Source organism: Leucoraja erinacea, chromosome 19 (genome assembly GCF_028641065.1).
Source record: "Leucoraja erinacea ecotype New England chromosome 19, Leri_hhj_1, whole genome shotgun sequence".
Classification (NCBI taxonomy): Eukaryota; Metazoa; Chordata; class Chondrichthyes; order Rajiformes; family Rajidae; genus Leucoraja; species Leucoraja erinaceus.
This window is the reverse complement of record NC_073395.1, coordinates 21,200,951-21,225,216: the sequence shown is the minus strand read 5'-3', so window position 1 is coordinate 21,225,216 and position 24,266 is coordinate 21,200,951. Positions and strand designations below refer to the sequence as shown.

At 41.5% G+C, this 24,266-nt stretch overlaps 1 protein-coding gene across 1 annotated transcript in view; it reads left to right on the top strand.

Moving 5' to 3' along the window:
* Window positions 1-24,266, top strand: part of cep290 (centrosomal protein 290) — an 80,880-nt gene that overhangs the window by 37,799 nt on the left and 18,815 nt on the right. The window contains 16 exon segments of the mRNA XM_055650600.1: window positions 1,550-1,661; window positions 3,477-3,682; window positions 4,199-4,350; window positions 6,840-6,951; window positions 7,792-8,247; window positions 9,348-9,512; window positions 9,944-10,051; window positions 10,650-10,784; window positions 11,158-11,427; window positions 12,575-12,682; window positions 14,349-14,548; window positions 16,396-16,609; window positions 17,564-17,701; window positions 18,211-18,432; window positions 19,687-19,818; window positions 23,405-23,550. Coding sequence (XP_055506575.1) covers window positions 1,550-1,661; window positions 3,477-3,682; window positions 4,199-4,350; window positions 6,840-6,951; window positions 7,792-8,247; window positions 9,348-9,512; window positions 9,944-10,051; window positions 10,650-10,784; window positions 11,158-11,427; window positions 12,575-12,682; window positions 14,349-14,548; window positions 16,396-16,609; window positions 17,564-17,701; window positions 18,211-18,432; window positions 19,687-19,818; window positions 23,405-23,550 — 2,876 coding nt within the window.

Sequence of the window (24,266 nt, the reverse complement as noted above, 5' to 3'; positions counted from 1 at the left end):
TGGGTTCCTATATATCGCCAAACCAAGTGCAGATCTTTTCGCTGAACGTTTAGGCTCAATCCGCCTTGGCCTATGCGATCTCCCGGTCTCCAAACATTTTAACTCCCCTTCCCATTCCCACACTGACCTTTCTGTCCTGGGCCTCTTCCACTGTCAGAGTGAGGCTACACGCCAGTTGGAGGAACAGCACCTCATATTTTGCTTGGCAAGCTTATAACCCAACAGTATGAACGTTGAGTTGTCTAATTTCAGGTAATTCCTACATTCCCTCTTTTCCCCTCCCCCACCCTAGTCATCCTACTAGTACCACTGTTCACATCCTTGTATCCCTTCGTTATTGCCTCTTCCCTAGCCAACCATGGGGCATTACGGTCTCCACCCTTCCTTGGCCATCTCTTGTTGGCCTAGCTTTGTTCGGGCCATTTTTTACCTCCAGTTCCCACTGGGTCACTGGTGAAGAGGGGTCCCGACCTGAAATGTCGCCCTTCCTTTATCTCCAGAGATGCTGCCTGACCCGTTGAGTTACCCCAACACTTTATGTCTATCTTTATGCTTTTGATGATAATTTTCACATATTGAAAATATACCTTGTGACCAGATTGTCCATTCCATTAATTTGTATTTGGAAGGATTTCTTGGTGGCTTTTAAAATTGTTGGAACTATTTTGGTTAAAGAATAGCCGATGTTGGGGAAACTAAACTGTTCTGCACGGGTTGATTTTATTTTTCGGGGAAGATTATTGCCTTTAATGCTGGGCCAATTTAAAAAAAACATTACATATAGTTAAAAATTAAAGAGCATTATTACTGGAAATCCAGAAAATGCCCCAATCGAAATGTTGAATCACCCAAAACATACGCTCTGTTTCTTCATTGATACAAACGATCTAATGCATATATTTACCATCCTCTCTTACTTTTTGCCAGTTTTCATATACTTTCATGGCCTTTTAAAGAACTAATTAGTGACAACTTTAAATAATCATGATAGACACAAAATGTTGGAGCAACCCAGCCGGTCAGGCAACATCTGAAGAAAACAAATGGGTGATGTTTCGGGTCGGAACCCTTCTTCAGACTTGCCCTTCCTCATACTTACCCCAGAGCCATACCTTCTCAAGTCCCTGGCCCATAACAAACCTTTTCATTTCTAACTGCTGGCAGGACATCAACCGTCTTAACTTTTTGACTCCCCTTATCTACTCTAACCTCACCCTCTCGGAACACAGCCCTCCGCTCACTTTGCAATAATCCCAACTATCATCAAACCTGCCGACAAGGGAGGTACCGTAGTAGTCTGGTGAGCTGACCTCTACAGGGCTGAGGCCAGGCGGCAACTCCAGGCGCCAACTCTCATACTTACCGCAGGATCATGATCCAATAAAAAAAATACAACTCCATGCCTTTAAAAAAACAACTTTTTTTTTAAATTGTCAACACAGACTGAGGGCTCCACATGATTAAGAGGCAGAGATACTAGGTATAATTGGAGCTGGGAAGTTAAATCAGAGGCATTTTGTAATCTATTGCTTGTTCTGTCTTCTTGAAGAGTGAAAATACCATCTTGCACGAACAGATGACTGACTTAAACAAAGAGCTGGAAATTACAAAGGAAAAGCTGCACACACTGGAGCAAGCCTGGGAGCAGATGGATAAACTAGGCAAGTGGCATGAGGTTGTTATGGATCCAAAGTACTTAAATAATTAATTATATATACTGGTGTCATAGTGTATTATTGTTTAAGTGTATGTTTTGTGTTTTAATATTCTGCAAGACATTGATTATGATTTTTCAAAGTCATCCCTGAGACATGGGCCAATGGGAGTGAATATAATAGAAAAAAAAATCACAAAGTGCTGGAATAACTCGTGGTCAGGCATCATCTATGAAGAATATGGATAGGTGACGTCTTGGATCGGGACCCTTCTTCAGACTGATCCAACCATCTGCCTATCAAACGCCCCCCTCACCAGTATCCATCTATGTTTCACCAGGCTTTGTCCTGCCCCTTCTCTCTTCTAGCTTTCTTTCTGCTCCCCCCACCAAAATCAGACTGAAGAAGGTCCCGACCCGACCCTGACTAAGTTACTCCTGCACTTTGTGTCTTTTTTTGTAAACCAGCATTTGCAGTTCCTTATGTCTCCAAAGTTCCTGTTAGGTTCAATCTATGAGCTTTTTAGAAATGAAAGAAAACACCGATATACCAGGTGTTTCGGAGCTTAGCAGCAGCTGAAAAATCTGGTCAACTAGTTAATACCATTTACATTCAACATTTCATAAGATCATTGGAGCAGAATTAGGCCATTCGGCACATCGTCTACTCTGCCATTCAACCATGGCTGTTCTCTCTCTCAACCCCATTCTCCAGCCTTCTCCCCATAACCTTTGACTCCTTTATTAATCAAGAACCTGTCAATCTTTGCTTTAAAAACTACTCAAACACTTGGCCTCTACAGCCATCTGTGGCAATTAATTCCACAGGTTCGCCACTCTCTAGCTAAAGAAATTCCTCCTCATCTCCTTTCTAAAGATATGTCCTTTTATTCTGAGCCTGTGCCCTCTGGTCCTAGACTCTCGCACTAGTGGAAACATCCTCTCAACACCAATTTTCATAGTCTTGATGTCATGGAAGACCTTGGTTCCACTTACAGCAGTGTTGGTGACTGGAAGTCACATATTTCCGATAAAAGGCAAAATAAACTCAACAAAACAATACAATACAATACGGTTTTATGCGTCACATTGCACACATGCATGGATGTGGGCATCAGTGGCAAGGCCAGGAATTATTATTCAATCCTAATTTCCCTGACAAAGCTGTCTCTGTCCTGATGATGAAAATGTTGTTTAAACATAGAATAGTACAGCTCACGAACTGGCCCTTCGCCCCACAATATCTGTGCCTAACATGCTGCCAAGTGAAACAAATTTTCTCTGTCTGCACATGATCCATTATCCCTCCATTCCCTCCATATCAATGTTCCCATTTAAAAGCCTCTTAAATGCCACTATTGTATCTGCCTCCGACCACCACTTCTGGCAGCACGTACCAGGCACCCACCACTCTGTGTAGGAAAATAAACTAGCCCTGCACATCTTCTTTAAACTTTGCCCCACTCACCTTGAAGCTATGCCCTATAGCTTTTGATGTTTCCACCCTGGGAGAAAAAAAATCTATCTGTCTACCCTTCCTTGGACTCTCACAATATATTACATATTTCTATCAGGTCACCCCACAACCTCTGACGTTCCAGAGAAAACGTATTTTGGGATTTTCTCTATTCGGGGGCATACGCAGTTTAAACCTGCGCACGCAGTTACAGTATAATAAGCAGGAACTGCAGATGCTGGTTTGTACCAAAGATAGACATAACTCAGCGAATTAGACTGCATCTCTGTAGAAAATAGATAGTTAACATTTTGAGTCGGGACCCTTCTTCAGGCTGGGGCAGTTACATTTTCTTTTTTATTTTAGGTGATACTACTGCTATGGACAAAGCATCTAAAGCAATTACCAACTCTGAAATTGTGTCAATCTCCAAGAAAATAACAATGTTGGAAATGAAGGAGCTAAATGAGCGGCAAAGAGCAGAACATGCTCAGAGAATGTATGAACATATACGGAGCACACTAAAACAAGTTGAAGAACGCAACTCAGAACTGGAGACAAAATTCTCTGAGGTATGTGTGTGTGTGTATGGGAATGATGTGTGTGATTAGATGCATGCGTGATATATCATTCGATAAGAAAAATATCATCTTTTCTGATGAAAGGACCTGACCTGAAACGTCACCCATCCTTTTTCTCCAGCGATGCTGCCTGACCCACTGAGTTACTTCAGCACTTTGTGTTGATCTTCACTTCTTATTTAGTTATTTTCAATGAATCCATCAGTCCGTTTTGCAGTATTTTGTTGCATTTGTCAACCTTTATTACTTTCTGACACAAAATGCTGGAGTAACTCAGCGAGTCAAGCAGAATCCCCAGAGAACATGCATAGGTGACGTTTCGGGTCGGGACCCTTCTTCAGACTATCCAGAATAATAGGGTCCTGACCCGAAACGTCACTAATCAATGTTGTCCAGGGATGCTGCCTGACCCGATGAGTTACTCCAGCACTTTGTGTCTTTCCTTGGTAAACCAGCATCTGCGGTTCCTTGTTTCTACTTTTATAATTTCTGTGTTTCTATTTTTAGGTAACCAAGATAAATCTGGAAGCTCAGAAAGTTGAACAGGACCTGCGAGATGAGCTAACAAGCAGTGTGAGCAAAGCAGTGAGCGACATGGAGAGAAGGCGCATTAGTGAGCTGGAGAAAAGCGAATCCGAATTAAAAATTGAAGTGTCCAAGTACGTTAACAATTCACAGTGATGTCCATGTCTTTTTTGGTGCAAGATGTTTTTTGGACATTATTATTTAGTTTTGTAACTGTTTATTCAACATTCCCTCTCTCATAACAAAATCTTTCAGAGATCATGGTTGATTTAACACCACATTGCCTGCCTTTGGTTTATTGCCTTTATTATCAAAAATCTATTAGTACCAGGTTTAAACTGAATAGTTGTTTAAGTATCATCTGTTTTTTGCAGAATAGAGTTCCGTCATTATGCATAGATACTTGATTGGCAAGAGTGTCAAGGGTTATGAGGAGAAGGCAGGTGGAGGATGAGGTTGAGAGGGAAAGATAGATCAGCCATGATTAAACTCGGAGTAGACTCGATGGGCCGAATGGCCTAATTCTGCTCCTATGACTTATGAACATGCGTGCTTCCTAAATTACACATCTGAAAGGTACAGTTATATCTTATAGGTCTAGTTCCTAACCATCATTTACCAGTCAGTGAAAATAGGTTTTTTATCTTTTCTAAAAGTTCTCTCAATAGACTGGGTGGAAATGTCATAGACTGGAGGGCATAGCTTTAAGTTGAGAAGATAGAGGTTTAACGGATATAAGCAACTTTTTTTTTAACAGGGTGGTGGGGGCCTGGAACACGTTCCTAAGGGTGGCAGTGAAAGCAGATATGATCATGCTGTTTGAGAGGCTTTAGATAGGCACGGTTATGAGGGAATGGAGAGATAAGAATCTCATGCAGGCAGAGGAGATTAGTTTGACCTGGCACCATGTTCGGTGCAGTCACTGAGGATTGAAGGGCCATGTTGCTGTGCTGTGTCTGTGTTCTAATAGCTTCAAAACATTGACTGAATACCCTTCAAGAGCTGAATTACGGGTAAATTCCTAGTGTAATTGAAATATAACCCAAGAGTCATGTCCAATTCTAGTATATTTATAAAGGTCTCCTTCTGAACCCTAAATACCCTTCCCAGAACTAAACAGATATACAGTTATGGTCTAAGTGTAGCTCTGAATAGTTGCTGTGTAAAGGTCAACATATTAGCCTTTTTAATTATTTCTGTATCTTCCCAAGAGATTTTAATGATCTTGTATGTTGGCCTAATTTCCTAACTCAAGTTATTTTATTCCAATTGTTTGCAAATATTTGATGTACCTTGTTTAGATAATACTGTACAAACCCATGCACACCACATGCTGTGACCTTCTCCTACCTTAATGTCCCATTGATAAAACATTTACTCTCATGCTCTACAAACCCAGAGTTGCGACAAGGAGAATGTGCTGCTGTAAAGAAAGCTTAATGTTCAGATTCACCTTGTAAAGTGTCCCCCATCCCAGTCAGTGTGACTGCCAGTAATTGAAAGGAGAGGATATGTGAAGAAGGCCAGAAGCAGGGGGCGTGTGAAATCTATCGGAGGAGAAATTGTTTAAAACACCAATTTCCCGAGACATTTCATTCATCCCAGGACCTGCACAGTTGCCCATAATTAACTGAAGCCTGGTCAAGATGCTTATTTGTTGTGCGTCAAATATGATCCAGAACAGTTAAATTCTTATCAGCTGTAGCTTTACAGACACATTAGATGCAATAAATATATAGTGAATTATCTGTTATTCTAAATAAACTAGGATATTCTAGGATAGTGCAAAACCAAAGTACTTTGACCAAACATGATAGTTCAAAGTCCATAGTGGTTTGTTGCTTGAGGTGGTATTGTGATTGGGGTTATTCAGAGTGGTTCAAGATGGTTGATCAGAAGAAACTGCCCTTGAAGGTGGAAGTAACGGTTCAGACTCCTGCACCCTCTTCCCGATGTTAGCAGCGAGATGAGAGTTGGTCAGGATAGTGTGGATCTTTGATTATATTACATGCCCTTTTGAGATTGTTGAGACCCAGATTGTTAAGGGCTTGGACACGCCAGAGACAGGAAACATGTTCCCAATGTTGGGGGAGACCAGAACCAGGGGCCACAGTTTAAGAATAAGGAGTAAGCCATTTAGAAAGGAGACGATGAAACACTTTTTCTCACAGAGAGTGGTGAGTCTGTGGAATTCTCTGCCTCAGAGGGTGGTGGAGGCAGGTTCTCTGGATGCTTTCAAGAGAGAGCTAGATAGAGCTCTTAAAAAAAGTGCAGTCAAGGGATATGGGGAGAAGGCAGGAACGGGGTACTGATTGGGGATGATCAGCCATGATCACATTGAATGGCGGTGCTGGCTCGAAGGGCCGAATGGCCTCCTCCTGCACCTATTGTCTATTGTCTATTGAGACAGCGCTTCCTGTAGACCCCATTGATGGTTGGGAGGTCAGTACCCATGATGGACCGGGCATTGTCCACCACTTTCAGCAGCCTTATTCGCTCTTGAGTATTCAAATTACTGAACCGGGCCATGGTGAACCTTGCTGAGAGAATGCAGATTTAAATTGCACTGATATATTTTATTTGAAATTTTAACTGCATTGCTGGAATTTATTTTTGTCTGCAGGTTGAGAGATGTTTCAGATGTCGCCAAAATGCAGGTTGCAGCCTTAGAAGCTCGTCAGCAATCCAGAGAGAAGGAGGTCGAGGCCCTCAGAAAGCAAGTGCTAGATTACCAGGTTAGGACTGATTTTGTCTCACTTTATTTTTGTGATAAAGGTAGAGTGAATCATTAAGAAAGGCACAATATTGAAGTTGTTCATCTGCGTTGTATTAATATTTCATGTGGCTGTTGCAAATCTTCAAAAACAAATTACTTTTGAGTTTATTATACGGATGGAAATGTTTCCTAAATTACTCTGTTTTCCTTTGCTTGCTTGCTTTTTAATGAATGTAAATTTGAGTCAATATCCAGATTTTTTTTTTTTACAATGATTTATCCTATCATTATAATAGGAGGGGAAGATCAGACATCATTTTAAAAAAATGGAACAGCAGAGAATGAATGATGAGCAGAATGGCCCACTCTAACTTTAATTTTGTACATTGTATGTCACGAACATGAGAAGCTAACTATCTTTCTTCGCAGAAAATGCTTCACTTTAATTAACATTTTGAGTAGTTTCATTTAGAGATACAGTGCGGAAACAGGCCCTTCAGCCCACGCTGACCAGTGATCCCTGCAGACCAGCACTACCTACACACAATAGGGACAATTTAGAATTTTACCAAAGCCATTTACCCTACAAACCTGTGCGTTTTTGGGAGGAAACCAGAGCACCCGGAGAAAACCCACACGGGTCATGGGGAGAACGTACAAACTCCATACAGACAGCACCCGTAGTCAGGATTGATCCCGAGTCTCTGGTGCTTTGGCACCACAACACTGCTGTGCCACCGTGCTGCCCCTCATTATCATCATTACCCAGCTGGGCACCAAACCGGCCAAGCAAATAGATTAAAACTTGCCAGAAACGTCAGGTTGTCCGTAACTGCTCGTCTGTCTCCTTCACTTTCAGGCGCAGTCCGATGAGAAAGCTCTCATTGCAACGCTGCACCAACACATCGTTGCGCTGCAGGTGAGTGAAACCGCAGCGGTGAGTAAGCTGGAGGCCTACGTCAGCAAACTGCAGAAGATGGAGGTCTGCAACCTGCGGCTGGAGCAGAAATTGGACGAGCGCGAGCAGGCCCTGTACTACGCCCGCATGGAAGGCCGGAACAAGGCCAAGCATCTGAGGCAAACCGTGCAGTCCCTGCGCAGGCAGTTCAGCGGAGCCTTGCCCCTTGCACAGCAGGAGAAATTCTCAAAGACCATGCTGCAGTTGCAGAACGACAAGCTGAAGATCATGCAGGACGTTAAACATGCCCAAGAGGAAAGGGCGGCAGCAGAGAACAAGGCGTTGGAGCTGGGACTGAAGCTGAAGGGACTGGAGGAACTGATCGGAACGCTAAAGGATGCAAAGGGAGCCCAGAAGGTCAAAAAGTTTTCATGCATAAATAACCTATGTACAAAATCATGAGTGGAATAGATCAGGTAGACGCACAGAGTCTCTTGCCCAGAGTAGGGGAATCAAGTACCAGAGGATGTAGGTTTAGGGTGAGGGGGGAAAGATTTAATAGTAACTTGAGGGGTAACATTTTCACAGAAAGGATGGTGGGTGTAGGAACAAGCTGCCGGAGGACGTAATTGAGGCAGGTACTATTGCAATGTTTCAGAAACAATTAGACAGGCACAACGATAGGAGAGGTTTAGAGATATATGAGCTAAATGCAGACAGGGGAGTCTGCATGAGAGCAGTTCCACAATGAGGGGAATTACCCCAATGTAGAGTGACTACATTTGCAGTCTTCAATATATGACGAGTTTGCAAATACTTCAGGTTTGAAGGCGGAAATATATAGCAGAAGAAAGCAATGTGGGATTAAATCCTATAAGAAATTATATCAATTGCAGATAATTGAGTGCATTTATTTGTGTTGGTAATATACTTAATATTCTAAAATTGAATTTGAAAACGGACTTTTTATCGGCACATGTGTGTAGGAAAGAAATTCAGATGCTGGTTTAAATCTAAGGTGGATACAAAATGCTGGAGTAACTCAGCGGGACAGGCAGCATCTCTGGAGAGAAGGAATGGGTGACGTTTCGGGTCGAGACCCCCTTCTTCAAAGTCTGAGGAAGGGTCTCGGCCCGAAACGTCACCCATTCCTTCTCTCCGGAGATGCTGCCTGTCCCGCTGAGTTACTCCAGCATTTTGTGTCTATCTTTTATCGGCACATGATAGTTTCTAATTACAGGCACCTTATGCCTGTTTCATTTATGCTTTCTTTGAAATAACATATTTGTTCCTTTAATACCAATTTACTTGATTTACTTGTTTATACTTTAACATGCTCAATTTTACAGTTGTCATGGTAGTTGTGTGATATGTTTAATTTACACGGTTTTGATTTACGTGCTGCTTTTCAACCACATAACCACTGCGCAAAACGCCTATATTGGTTTTGCACATAATTTTACTAATTTACTATTTTGAAATTCTTTTGTGCTGCTCTTTCACTTTCCTTTCAATAGGTAACGGAATGGCACAATAAGATAGAAGAACTCCGTCTCCAAGATCTCCGAATAAATCGGTGCCTAAATAAACAAAAAGAAGAAATAAAATACTTAAATAATATAATAACTGAGCAGGAAGGCACCATCAATGATCTGGAGGAGGAGATGGTTCAGCAAAATAAGGTGAATCTGATCAGTCTTTGACAAACGTAAGAATTCAAAGGTATACGAAGGACTAGTTCCTTCTGATGTATCCTCACCCATCTTAGTAATTATGATACAAATGTAATACAGGCACTCCCTAGCTTACGTAAAGTTAGGTTCCCTGAACCTTTACGCAAGTCAGATTTTCCGTAAGTTAGAATCACCGACTGTTTCCATCCTCTGCCCAAAATAATTGGCTGAGAATATTATAAGTATTTGGAATCCAGCAGAAATCCCTCTCTGCATGCTCGACAAATCCTTGTCTCACTCCTCACTCAAACTGCGTGTCAACACTGTTGGGCTAAAGCTTGCTGTCTCAGCAGTAGTTTCCACTTCATAATCTCCCTTGGAAGTTTGTTCCATAAATTGACAACTCATTTTCGTTATGCAATTTGACATTTTCCCTACAGTTCCATGAAGAGCGGTTATTGGCATGGGATCACAGAGAGTTAGAATTGCAACGTCAGCTGGATATGTATGAGCATCAAAGTAGTGACCTATTGAAAGCAGCTCAGAGGGTGAGTCTTATGAACTATGCATGTAATTCTTAAGATAAGTAACCATTTGCAATGTTTTCATTTAATCCCGCCAGCTTATTCTTTGCAAGGGGATTTAATACCTCGGGCGCCTACTAATACAGGTCGATTACACCATTAATTTTCCGGCAACTGGTGGTCCGGCACTTCCTTTAATCCTGACAAAATTACGGGAGCGCACTTGAAATTCGGCCCGCCCTGGAAGTAACCTTGAAAATGTGATGCCTAGGCAGGGTGAGGCAGCCGATCTCGACCTCATCAGGACTTCCACATTTCCACACCAATCGACGGGTCGAAATTGCCTCCTGTAGCCGTGGCTCTGGAACTATAGCCGACTTCCGGGGCTGAATTTGTGGGCTGGTATCCCGGTCCCATCAGCGGTCTAAACGGAACGTTTTGGTACTGTTGGACTCCTCTCATAGGACATGAGCGTTTTTCATCCACCAGAATGGCTAATCCAGAAAGGCTCTGGATCCAAGGGTGCTGGAAAATCTTTGGTGGACCCGTATTGTAAAATGTGACTGTAATATTTAAGCATTTTACAGTTATACTGTATTGATCTAAATACTATTTCCTACAGTTTGAGGAAGCTACTGGCTCCATCCCTGACCCCAACAAGCCACTTCCAGAGCAGCTAAATGTGGCTTTACAAAGGATCAGAGAGCATGTCCACATAATTCTGGAGACCCAAGCGACCTGTAGGACCATGGAAGAGGTAAAGGGAAGGATTCAAATTAAAGAGTTAACCTTATAATATTGCTAATAATGCATACAGCATACACATTTTACTAAAACACTGGGTTGCTACTGCAGCATGCAGTAATTTGGAACAGTTACGTGTTATGCCTTGCAGTGATAAGATGTGCCTAGTGCTTTTTTTGTGATGGTGAGCAGTGGTGCATTGTGCCAGCACCTCTAAGTTTAAAAATGAGATTAATGTTCAGCAGCCCATAGCATTGCATGAACTATTATATGCATACCAGCAACATTTTGTCTACAGACAAGTCTCATCCCTCTCATCAATTTTTGCATTTCGCTTAACATAATATGTTCATTCTGAAGTAATAGACACTTTTTTTCCTTCATAGAAACTTAAAGAGAAGGAGGCATCACTGTGGAAGGCTGAACAGAATGTGCTGTCCAGGGACCAAGTTATAAATGAGTTACGGCTGCGTCTCCCTGCTACAGCTGAGCGAGAGAAGCTGATTGCAGACTTAAGTGCTAAGAAAGAAGGTGATGGGGAAAGCAGGAAGGCCCTGAAGGTTGCTCATCAGACCATCATGAACCTACAGGCTAGACTGGATCAGAAGGAAGAAGTTGTACAGAAATACCAGCAGTTGTTAACAAGAGCACATCAGGTCAGTGAATTTGCATTGCAAGTGTAAGAGAGAATTCGCAGTAATATGTAAGAAGAAACTGCAGATGCTGGTTTACACCAGGATAGACACAAAATGTTGGAGTAACTCAGCGGGACAGGCTGCATCTCTGGATAGAAGGAATGGGTGACCCTTCTTCAGACTGATAGTAGGGAGAGGGAAACGTAGAGATAAGGAAGTGTAAGATGTGAGAATGAAACATCAAAGGGAATGAAGTTGAAGGAAAATGTAGAATAGGTCATTGTTGGCTAGGAGAAGGTTAGAAGGAATGGGCTACGTTTCGGGTTGAGACTTGTATAGCGCTTTTGCAGAGCTGGGAAACACAAAGCTAAATCCTGGAACTCCCCTACCGAACAACATTGTGGGAATACCTTCAGTTTACAAACTGCAGTGATTCAAGAAGGTAACAAACAGCATCTTCTGACGGGCAATTAGGAATAAATGTTAACCTTGCCAGTGACCCTGACATCCCAAGTATGAATAGGGAAGAAAGGGAATTTCCTCTGGTTTGTGAGTACAAATCATTCTACAAATTTAGAAATTAACACCAGATTAGCAAACATTTCTTTGGATGGCAAAACACAAAGTGAGGGAAGGGGCAAGTTGCATCTGTGGGAGAATAGATACACGTCTCAGGTTGCAACCTTTCTTCAGTCTGAAGAAGGATCCCAATTTGAAACATCACGTTTCCATTTCCCTCTACAGATGCTGCCTGTCCCACTGAGATACTCCATCACTTTGTGTTTTGCTCAAGACTCCACCATCTGCAGTTCTTTGTATCTCAATTTCTTCAGACAGAATGCTCTATAACTGAGAGCAATTACGAAATGATTGCAGTTTATTAAGAGGAAATGTTGAGTAAACATCTGAAGAAGAAGTAATTTCAGGATGGTAGGAAGAGATGGGGCATTGGTTTTATTTTTTAATTTCATTTTTGTCAAAAGAAAGGGAATGAGCAGTATAATTTCATTTGATTTAGAGTTGTCTGCAGAATATGAAAGCAAGGTCAATGGGAAATTGTCAGAATTTCTGTTTTGATTGTTCAAACTTTAATCATTTGATAACCTTAATTTATAACACACACCACCAAGATGTACAGAGCTGTTAAGATTTATTTTACATTTAACAGGACCAAGAAGAAATTGCAAAGAGACATGAAGAGGATCTTAAAGCTTTGCACCTTAAATTGGATTCATATGCAGATGCATCCTTGAACAAATTCAAAGAAGCTGCAGTGGTTAATTTTCTTTTACTTATATTCTTCATTTTATTTTGTTGGTAACAATGATCAGGTTTTTGTGCCAATAGGTTTGTTAGATGCTATTTCTTCATTATTTAAAAAAAAACGATTTTCATAAATACTATAGTTACTTTAGAGATAGAGCGTGGAAGCAGACCCTTCAGCCCACCGAGTCTGCACCGACCAGTACACTAGCACTATCCTACACAAGAGGGACAATATACAGTTTTACTGGAGCCAATTAACCTACAAACTTGTATATCTTTGGAGTGTGGTAGGAAACCGGAGAACCCAGAGAATCCCCACATGGGCACAGGGAGAACATACAAACTCCATCAGGCAGCATCTGTAGTCAGGATCAAACCCGGGTCTCTGGCGCTGTAAGGCATCAACTCTATAAGCTGCATCACTAAATAGACCAATTTCATTTGAAAGTTATATTCTGCTTAGACTTGCCTAATAGGCAGTATAAGATTAAAATTCTGCTTTCTGTTAATTTTTAATAAGCAAAAAACCAAAATTATTGATGTTTTCTTGGAATAAGCAATAGCATACCTTTACATGACATCTTTAAAACTTACCAGGGTGCTTCACATGAGACTAATAAAACAAAACATACAAAGATATTAGGACCCAGGACAAAAAACCTTTTTAGAATGGGGGATATTTAAGCTCTAAATACACAACGTGCACTGTCCCTGGGGATGGTTTACATGGTTACAGTGGCTGAAATGGTCAGATACTGAAGTATAGTAGATAATGATCCACATACTCAGAATGTAGTTACTGAAGCATTTTCTTAGCAAATATCTTTCAATTCGGACTGATTATATCAATCCACATCTTTGGTGGTGAAAGCAGATATGATAGTGGCATTTAAAAGGCTTTTAGATAGATGCGTGAATATGCAGCAATGGAGGGATATGGAGGACAGACAGGCAGAAGGGATTAGTTCAAGTTGGTCTCATGTTCAATGCAGACATTGTGCTATACTGTTCTGAGTTACCCCATTAGATTCTGAAAGTTGACGATAGAAGAACTTACAAGGCTAGCTGACCACAAGAACTGATCAAACAAATTGGTTAATAACTTTATTCTGAGTGGGGAAAAGGAATGTTGACACAGCAGATATTGCTTAAAAAAAAAAGGTTGGGAAGGGAAAGCTAGGCAGGCTACAGCTGTAAAGCAAAGTCGGCATTAACATTTTACTAACAATGCTTCATCATTACTAACAATGAAAGGCCTAGATAGAGTGGGTGTGGAGAGGAAACGTGGAAAAGTCTAGGACCAAAGGCACAGCCTCAGAATAAAAGGACGTACCTTTAGAATGGAAATGAGGAGTAATATCTTCAGTCAGATGGCAAATCTGTGGAATTCATTACCACAGAAGGCTGTGGTAGCCGTCATTCGCTTTTTTTGAAGCAGAGACTAATGGGTTCTTGTTTAGTAAGGATGTCAAAAGTTATGGGGAGAAGGCAAAAGAATAGGGTTGAGAGGGAAATATAGATCTACCATGATCGAATGGCGGAGCAGACTCGATGGGCCGACTGGCCTAATTCTGCTCATATGTCTTATGATCTTAATTTGGAAGTACAGAATGGAAATTGTGGAACATGGCGATTTGGGTTGATAGGTACTGAAGCAGTAATGTGGTTTGATACAGGAGCTATTGAAGAAACCGTCCCTTCAAGTTCCAACATCCAAACACCTGATGCGCTTGGCTGAGCTGGAACAGATGGTGGCGGAGCAAGACCACTCCCTGTCGACACTTGTGGACAAATTGAAAGCAACAACCACAGAGCTAGAGAAACAAAAAGATATTACTGAGCTGAAAATGACAGAAAGTGAGACTGAAAGAGCAAGGTAAGCCCTCAGTTCATTTATATCACGTTGTGGTTATGCAAACATGTTTTAATACATTTATTTTGCTGTAAAATAATTTAAAGTATTGAATAGATGTTGAGCCAGAATAGAAAACAGAGTTTCTTTATTGCAAATTAGCACAGGGAACAGCACTATGTCTTCGACCCACCATGTCTGTGTTGACTATAATGCCAAGTTAAACTAATCTCCTATGCCTGCACATGCTCCATATCCCTATATTCCATGCATAACTATGTGCCTATCCAAAACCTTCTTAAACACCGCCATAGTATCTGCCTTCACCACCACCTATGGCAGCACATTCCAGGCATTTTTTGCTACTGTAAAATAACATCCCACACATTCTAAATTAAAATGAGATGACCTAATAGTTGTATTAACAAATAGGAAATGGGTTCATTATGTGGGTTTGGGCAAGGTATTTCCATTTCTAGGAAAATCTCAAACCATAAGTATAAGTATCAAATCCAATTGGTATTGCAGGAAAAGACTACTTGATCCAGAGAATGGTTATTGGCAAATGTTCCCATGATATTCATCTCAACATGTATTAGTTCATAATTGAGGAAAATGGGATTAGTGTAGAGGGACAACATGCTTGGATGACCTTGTGCTCCAAAGGACTTATTTCTGTGACGAACAACTCCTGGACCCTGTGACTTTTAAGGAGAAACCAAGAACAGACTGTTCAGGATATGTTGAGAGAATTTGCTAAAGGATGGATGGAGACTCCTGTGGAGCATAAAAACCATGGAGGATCTGTGGGGTTGACACGCCTGTAAATAACATGGACGATGTGTTTAGCTTGGCCAATAAAACCTGACGTACAACGCCTAAAGTATTTCTATTGATTGCAGCTGGCGTAATTATATGGTGCCAGTTATAGCAAACATCCAAACCATTGGTTCCCAAAACCAATTCCAAACAAAGAATGTAGAGCCGAGGAACTCCAGTAGCAGAAATATAATGTAGAACACAAACTGCTGGAGAAATTCAACAGCAGCTCTAGAGGACATGATTAGGTGACGTTTCAGGTCTGAAGATCGGTCCCATCCCAAAATGTTCCTTATCCATGATCTCCAGATATGCTTGCTGATCCACTGAGTTACTCCACCCCTTTGTGTTCAATCCAAACAAAGAATGGTGTTCGTGTTTTAGGCAGTCCCTTGGGATCTCGGATGACTTGCATCCATGCTAGTTTTATAGGTTACGAGGTGACTGACGAGGCCAATGTGAGAACCGTGTACACCTCCACAGATGAGGCACGAGATGCCTGGAGGCAGCAGGTTCGATGAGGTGGTGTTCCCCTTCCACCATTTACTTCGGGCTTCATTATGGACCACCACTTTGAGCAGTCATGGGCCAAGGCTTTCCAAAGTCAGAGGGGATGTGGCATTGTTTTCTCCACAGGAGGCTCCAAATACATCCTGATTGTCTCCTCTGTTGATGTGGTCACTTCTTCACATGACAGACTTTGGGGTAGAGTGTAGTTAGACTGAGAGCCATCACAATGCTCGAGTAGATCTCAGACCACACTTCACAAGTCTGAAGAAGGGTTTCGGCCCGAAATGTTGCCTATCTCCTTCGCTCCATAGATGCTGCTGCACCCGCTGAGTTTCTTAAGCATTTTTATGTACCTTCACAAAACATTGTTTTGACAACTTGTCGATACAAACAGGCTGCAATAGATGGGAAGACACAGTGCTGGAGTAACTCAGCGGGTCAGGCAGCGTTCCTGGAGATCATGGATAGATTACATTTCGGGTCAGGGTCCTTCTACAAACCCATCAGGGCCATCAAACACCATTGTAATCTTTTACTTCAAGGCTTGAAGAGATGCATGCTGCTGAGCTAAAGGAGCTCCACAATGAAGCGAATGAACTGAGGAGCACCAATTTAGATATGAGCAAAGAAGTACAGTACCTGGAAACGGAACTGGAAGCCCAGAAACAAGCAAACACAAGAGCACCCACCACCACCATGAAGAACTTGGTGGAAAGGCTCAAAGGTCAACTTGCCTTAAAGGAGAAACAGCAAAAGGTAGATATTATAAAATGTGAATGAGGAAAGTGAATGTTTGTACTTTAATTGGCTGTAATGTGTAACTGTATTGCTTTGCAGGCACCTGGTTGGAAAAAGTCATTCAACAAATTGCTTTGCTCTGGGCTGAAGTTCCAATTTTTAGTTTCCTAAAAATAGACTTGATCCCAAGGTAATAGTGTGGGGGCAGCACAGTGGCATAGCTGGTAGAGCCGCTGCCTCACAGTGCCAGAGTCCTGAGTTCGATCCTCACCTCGGGGGTTGTCTATGTGGAGTTTGTATATTCTCCCTATGACTACGTGGGTTTTCTCCATGTGCTCTGATTTCTTCCCACCCTATCCCAAAAACATGTAGGTTGCTTGACTTCTATTTTTCCCACATCCCAAAAACATGTGTGGACTCGGTGAGCCGAAGGGCCTGTTTCCATGCTGTATCTCTAAACTAAACTAAACTAAAAGTAACATTAAGAGCACATTCTCTACTGAGATCAAACCTCAGCTCCATAGTCCCGTTTGTATAAACTTGTCTAAAATCAAAAATTCTCATTGTGGAGAGCAAATTGATTATTTCCTGCTTTAGCTCATGCTGTCTGACTATTGATACCATTTTCTCTTATCCCCGCATCTGCCTGTATTGAACATAGGACACTGAACGTATTCAATTACTAGATAATTCATAAATGCACAGCTTAAAGTATATTATGCACTGTAATTATTTTGTGCTGTTCAATATTTACTGATTTACAAGTTCCACAATTTTCAGAGAAAATTAGCCGTGAGGATTGTGGGAGTTTTTACAACTGGGACCTGTTACAGTTTAACCTTTTATTATCTACAGCATGTCCTTTATATGATGCAATTAAGCAATCTAAGTGTGAAATCTATCTACAGTAAAACATCATCTCATGGTCTTCATGGAGAATAGATTTTGTTTTCTGATTCCCATTCTCTCTAGGCTCTGAGCAAAGCGCTGCTGGACCTTCGGGCTGAGATGACCTCTCATGCAGAACAGCAAATTATAAACCAGGCTGCACAAAAAGAGGGACAGATCAATGTTCAGCAGATAGTCGATAAACATACTAAGGAGTTGAGGGTAAGCCTTTTCTAAATAAAACCCAATATCACGATTCATTCTGTTAAACTCGAATGCTTTGCATTCTTTTTTTTTTAATTCAAACTTCATCAATTAACCTATTTTAACTTGAAAGGACACAAAGTGTTGAAGTAACTCAGCAGGTCAGAGAGCATCTCTGGAGAACGTGGATAGGTGACGTTTCGGGTTGGGGGCCTTCTTCAGATTGATTGTCCCGTCTTGATCAAAATGTCGCCTACCCATGTTCTCCAGAGTTGCTGCTTGACCACCTGAGTTACTCCAGCACTTTGTGTACTTTTCTGTAAACCAGTATCTGCAGTTCCTTGTATCCCCATTGTAGCCTGAATATATTGACTGACAAAATCCCCAGTTTTTAGATTTTGTCCAAGAATATCTTCAACTCTCAGAAGTGTTGTTGATGCTTTTTCCTTTTAACTGTCTATTAGTTTGGCTGCTCCCAAAGAGCTTAACATGAGCTTAACATTACTTGTGCTTTAAACTAACTTCAGGCACGCGTCGAAGAGTTAACGGAACAACTTGCGGCGGCCAAAGACAACATGAAATCACGCAAAACTAAAGAGGCAGCCACATCAGCTGAAGTTGAATCTTTAAACGGAGAGCTGCACAAAAAACAAAGAGCTTTGAACAAACTGCAAGCGGAAAAAGAAGAGTTGGAGAAAGAGAATGGAGAACTGAAGAAAAAAATTAAGCGGCTATCCAGCAGCTTGCAGGTACAAATATTACTGTTTCTCATTTCCCAATAACTGTGGTTCATTTAGTGACAGCTGTGCTTCACAATCCAATGATTGTGGGCTCAAATAGAGAATTGGAATTAAAAAGAAAAATTATTAAACTATTTTATTGTTTGTTTTATTATGTGCTTAGTGCTGTGTTTACAGATTTATCTTCAAGCAAAAGTGTTATTCTGTTTTGGTTTCCATTTGGGTTCCGCTCCTCTTCCAGCTTTCTCCACCACCACTCCCCCCCTTCCTCTTCCGATTTAGAAGTTTCTTCATAAAAATGGCAAAAGTGTTATTCTGTTTTAGAAGTCTTTTCTGTACTGTGTTACACTCCACATCTGTGAATCTGGAAACAGTTTGTGTAAGACTTTCGGGTACAGCACCCCACCGAGTTGACACCCCCCCCCCCTAGCACCCTACACACTAGGAACTTTTTACAGAAGCTAAATAACCAACAAACCTATATGTCTTTGGAGTGTGAGGGAAAAAATGTAGTACCCGGAGAAAACCCATGCCATCACAAGGAGAACGTACGATCTCCGTACAGTCAGCATCCGTAGTCAGGATCGAACCCGGGTGCTGTAAGGCAGCAACTCTACCTAGCAATGTTACAAAATTTTGAGATTTTAAAAATCAAGTCTGTCAATCAGATTGCATAACAGATAAGCATGATTGTGTCGACATCAAGTTGTTCCTCTTCCGAAAGGTTGTCAGAAGTTTCTATCATAAAAATGGCAAACATGACAAAGCAAAACATTATTACATGAATAAACAAGACATAGAAGTCTTATTCTGTACTGTGTTACCACCAACACACATTCTGTGAATCAATTGCTGTAAAAAAATTCCCATTTAAATCGGCTTTCTAGTGGGTTCATGTGGAACGACTGGTTTAGGGTTGACAGCGCTGAAACAGGCCCACCAAGTTGACACCGACCAGTAATACACCCCGATACAAAAGCACTATGAACTACTCACTATAGAACTTTTAGGGTTACAAAATGCTAAATAAAAAATAAGGTACATACCTTTATATTTGCTTTCTTTGGAGAGGTGAGGGAAAAAAACTGTAGTACCCGAGAGAAAATAATAGCATTTGCCATCACAAAGTTAATGAACGTACGATCTCCGTACAGTCAGCATCCGTAGTCAGGATCGAACCCGGGTGCTGTAAGGCAGCACACCTACTCTACCACTGCACCACTGTGCTGCCCGAAATGTTTAAACCTTCTTGTTATATTTCAGACCAAGGCAGAGGCTGACAATAATCAGACCATAATTGATGAACAACAGAGAAAGATTAAAAGACTGGAGATTGAACTGGACAAGAAGGAGACTTCTGAGCAAATTGAAAGAAAAGTTTTGAAAGAAGACAAGGTATGGATTTCCAACCACATCTTATGTAACACCAAAAGACCACCACATGTTACACTGCATAATAAATGAATAATTTATTTTGTGTAATATCCTGCCAATGCAGGTAGACACAAAATGCTGGTGTAACTCAACGGGACAGGCAGCATCTCTGCAGAGAAGGAATGGGTGACGTTTCGGGCTGAGACCCTCTTCAGACTTCTACTTGAGTCTGAAGAACGGTCTTGACGTGAAACGTCACCCATTCCTTCTCTCCAGAGATGCTGCCTGTCCCGCTGAGTTACTCCAGCATTTTGTGTCTCCCTTCGATTTAAACCAGCATCTGCAGTTCTTTCCTACACATCCTGATAATGCAGAATAGATTATGGCAGCTTATCTAGCAACTATAATGTCACACGATTTCATCCAGCACAAATTTGCTTTGGAATAAATGAAGCTTAGATTTGCTTTATTGTTGCATGGATAGGGTAGATAGTCAGAACCTTTCTCCCAGGCTGGAAAAAAAGATCAAAGTTCAAGGGCGTAGCTAAAGTGAGAGGGACAAAGTTTAAAGGAGATTTGCTGGACAGGTTTTTTACACAGAGAGCGGTGGATGCCTGGAACACAATGCCAGGGACAGTGGTGGAGGCAGATACGATTGTGGCATTTAAGAGGCTTTTGGATAGGCATGTGAATATGCATGGAATGGAGGGGTATATGGATCTTGTACAGGCAGAGGAGATTAGTTCAACTTGGCATTATGGCATAACTATGGCATTATAACTTGGCACATGGATATGCAGGGATTTCACAGAACATTACAGCATGAGAACAGGCCCTTCGGCCCATTGTGTCAGTGCTGCACATAATGCCAAGACTGTTTCTTATCTGCCTGCGCATAATCTATATCCCTACTTTCCCTGCATACCCATATGGAACTAAGAGAGCAGATCGAGCCTTGTGTGCAGACTGATTTGTAACACAAAACACAGTGAGAGGGGGTGGGGGGAAACTTATCAGAAAAGAAAATAGGCTCAGCAAGCACACTTGGTTACCAAGATGTTACTTTACGATGTTACTCGTTTGGGTGTCGAATTTTATGAACTGTCCCGTGAAATATACAGGACACTACGTTAAAAATCAAAAATAATGATTAGACCCCACTGGTAACTTTTTCCACTTTTTCCTTTTGCCTGCAACATGAAGGTGGTTTGTGTGACATTACTATGGGAAAGCACGGTTCAAACAGCTATTGTTGGATTATAATTTGATTGGCTTCTGCAAGGGACCAATGGCCTTGATTCATGTTGTCATGGTAACTAAATACACAGTCAACAAAAATGAATGTGTTTCCACTGCAGGTTCTTTTGATCAAGTTTCTGCTTAGGGCTGTGTTCATTCAGTCAAAATTACAAATAGAGACTGTTTAAAAAAAAAAATGTTTACTTCCTCTGGATAACAGCCAGGTATTGTACAGTGAATTTATTTTATTATCACTTTCCGGTCTTGCTAATGTGCAGCAAGGAATTTACCCATAAATTAAGATGGCTTTAAACTTGTAAACTCATTTACATTATGGCGCAGATACTGTGGATGAGGCGCAGAAGGCTGAGGGGTGGGTGATGTTAAGGGGAATAGATAGGGTCGATTCACAGGTAGACACAAAATGCTGGAATAATTCAGCGGGTGAGGCAGCATCTCTGGAGAGAAGGAATGGGCGACGTTTTACCCAAGTAGGGAAATAATGAAGCAGACATGGGTGTAAGGTGAGAGGGGAAAGATCGAATAGGATCCCGAGGGACTACTTTTTCACACAGAGGGTAGTGGGTATATGGAACAAGCTGCCAGAGGAGGTAGTTGAGCCAGGTACTATAAGAATATTTAAAATAAATTAGGACAGGTACATGGATAGGAAAGGTTGAGAGGGATATATAGGCCAAATACTGACAGGTGGGATCAGTACAGATTGGGCAGCTTGGTTGGCATGGGCAAGATGGGCCAAAAAGACTGTTTCTGTGTTGTATGACTCTATTGGCAGGTAAATACGCCCACCAGATTGTGGCAAGGAAAAAAAGACCATAGGTTTCGATTTACCATATACTCTTTAATAATATTACATTTTTGCAATCAGCTTCGACAAAATTCAAAAAGTCGCCATCCCATTGGAATGAAATAGCTGGGTTAGTTTCATTATAAGAATGAATCTTGTTGCATCCATTTCAAGTTGGTAATTTATCTTTTAGGGACACGCTTAATGTCCCTGCAAGAGAACAACAGAAATTGTGCATCCTTGTCGTAGTTTGGTAGTAAATTGTTCCTAGAGATTTCCTAAATTGATTTTCTTTTTTGGCTTTCTCTCCTAGCTCACAATCCTGACTTTCTATCTCTTCCTATCTCACGCTAAATCTGAACCAAATTTTTTACTAGTTACCCTTGTTTCCTTCTCCGTTGTTCTCCTGTTTCCATTGGGTTTAATCTTCCACAGGTCTCTTACGCCCTTTTCATTTGATCTTCAATTCGATTGCAGTGTCATGTGATCAGAGGGATGAGGAATATAATCCTTTTTTACGGTGCAGCACGGTGGCGCAAAGGGCTGCGTGGTAGCACAGCGGTAGAGATGCTGCCTTGCAGCGCCAGAGACCCGGTTCGAACCTGACTCTGGGTGCTGTCTGTACGGAGTTTTTACATTCTCCCCGTGACCTTTCCCCCGGGTGCTCCGGTTTCCTCCCATACTCCAAAGACGTACAGGTTCGCATGTTAATTGCTTTGCTAAAAATTGCACAATGTCCCTAGCATGTAGGATAGTGCTACTGTACGGGGATTGCTGTTCCGCGTTGAATCGATTGGCCGAAGGGCCTGTTTCCGCACTGTATCTCTAAACTAAAGGTTACATGTATCCATGGTATTATCTACAGTAACCCTTTTGTGTTTTCCATTATCTCACATTATCTGCATACTTTGTTGCTGGACTTACAAGATTTATTCAAATGTCTTCCATTTATGACCACTAGTTCTGGGCTCCTTACATATAGAAACATTTGTCCATTTGCCATCAAAGGCCTTTGTAATTTTCATCTCTATCCGTATCAGACCACAGTTTTTCAGAGATATGCACAGATTAGTTTATGGAGATACATAGCCTGCCACTCTATCTTTAGACTTGAGAGATACAGCATGGAAACAGGCCCTTCTGCCCACTGGGTCCGTGCTGACCAGCGATCATCCTGCACACCAGCACTATCCTACATTAGGGACAATTTACAGAAGCTAATTAACCTACAAACCTGTACATCCTTAGAGTGTGGGAGGAAACCGGACCAGCCGTAGAAAACTCATGTGGTCGCAGGGAGAATGTACAAACTCCACACAGACAGCACCTGAGGTCAGGATCGAACCCGAGTCTCTGGCGCTGTAAGGCAGCAATTCTACCTCTGTGCCACTCTGCCACTCATTGAATGAACGTGAGCCACCATGTATTAAGCTGAGAGGAACAGTCTTTCTCACTTGGCCAGCCATGGCCCCATTTCCTCGTATCTAAGTGATGATTGACTTTTGCCTGACGATTGATACAACTTGTGCTGCATGAACAGTGCTTTCCCTCACAATGCAGACGTCCAAAGAGGAAATCGTGAGGTGGGAAGAAGGCAAAAAGTGGCAGTCCAGACTGGAAGGAACAAAGAGCAAGCTGAAAGAAAAAGAGAAGGCGGTAGAAGTCCTGACCAAACAAGTCACCACACTAAAGGAATTGTATGCAAAGTAAGTTTTTTATTTTAATTTTGTTTGGTGTTTCTCATAATGTGACCTGTGTTCTTTTTATTTACTCTTGTTTCATTACCTAGTAGGATTGCACCAAAGTACACAACACCCAGCATGCATACCCATCACCAAGCTTCATCAAAACAGAAAATTAATTTGATCTAAAACTTAGTCCTTTAATAGAGGACTTTCTAAGAAAAGCTGATTACTAGGTTTAGGTTTATTATCGTCACATGAATCACAGTGAAAAACTTTGCTTTGCATGATTTCCAAACAGATGAGATATACCATGCATAGATACAATCAGTTCAAACTCAGGTACAATAGATTGAGCAAAGGGGGTGGTACAGAGTGCATCCAATGGCAGTGAAAAACAGTGAGTACTAAAATAAGGTCAAGACATTTCTCACACATTGAACTCAGTGCATTTTCTGTAAATGTTCTTTTATGCTTTCAGTTAAATAAGATGGTTATATGTTACATTTTGAAACCATAAAATATTTGGTGACATTTTCCATTATTTTTCCATCAATTATCTTACTGCTTCATTATTTTAGTTTAGTGCAGTTTAGTTTGGAGATGCAGCACGGAAACAGGCCCTTTGGCCCACCAAGTCCACGCCGACCAGCAATGCCCATACACCAGCACTATCCTGTATACTAGAGACAATTTGCATTCTTTTACCGAAGCCAATTAACCTACAAACCAGCACGTGT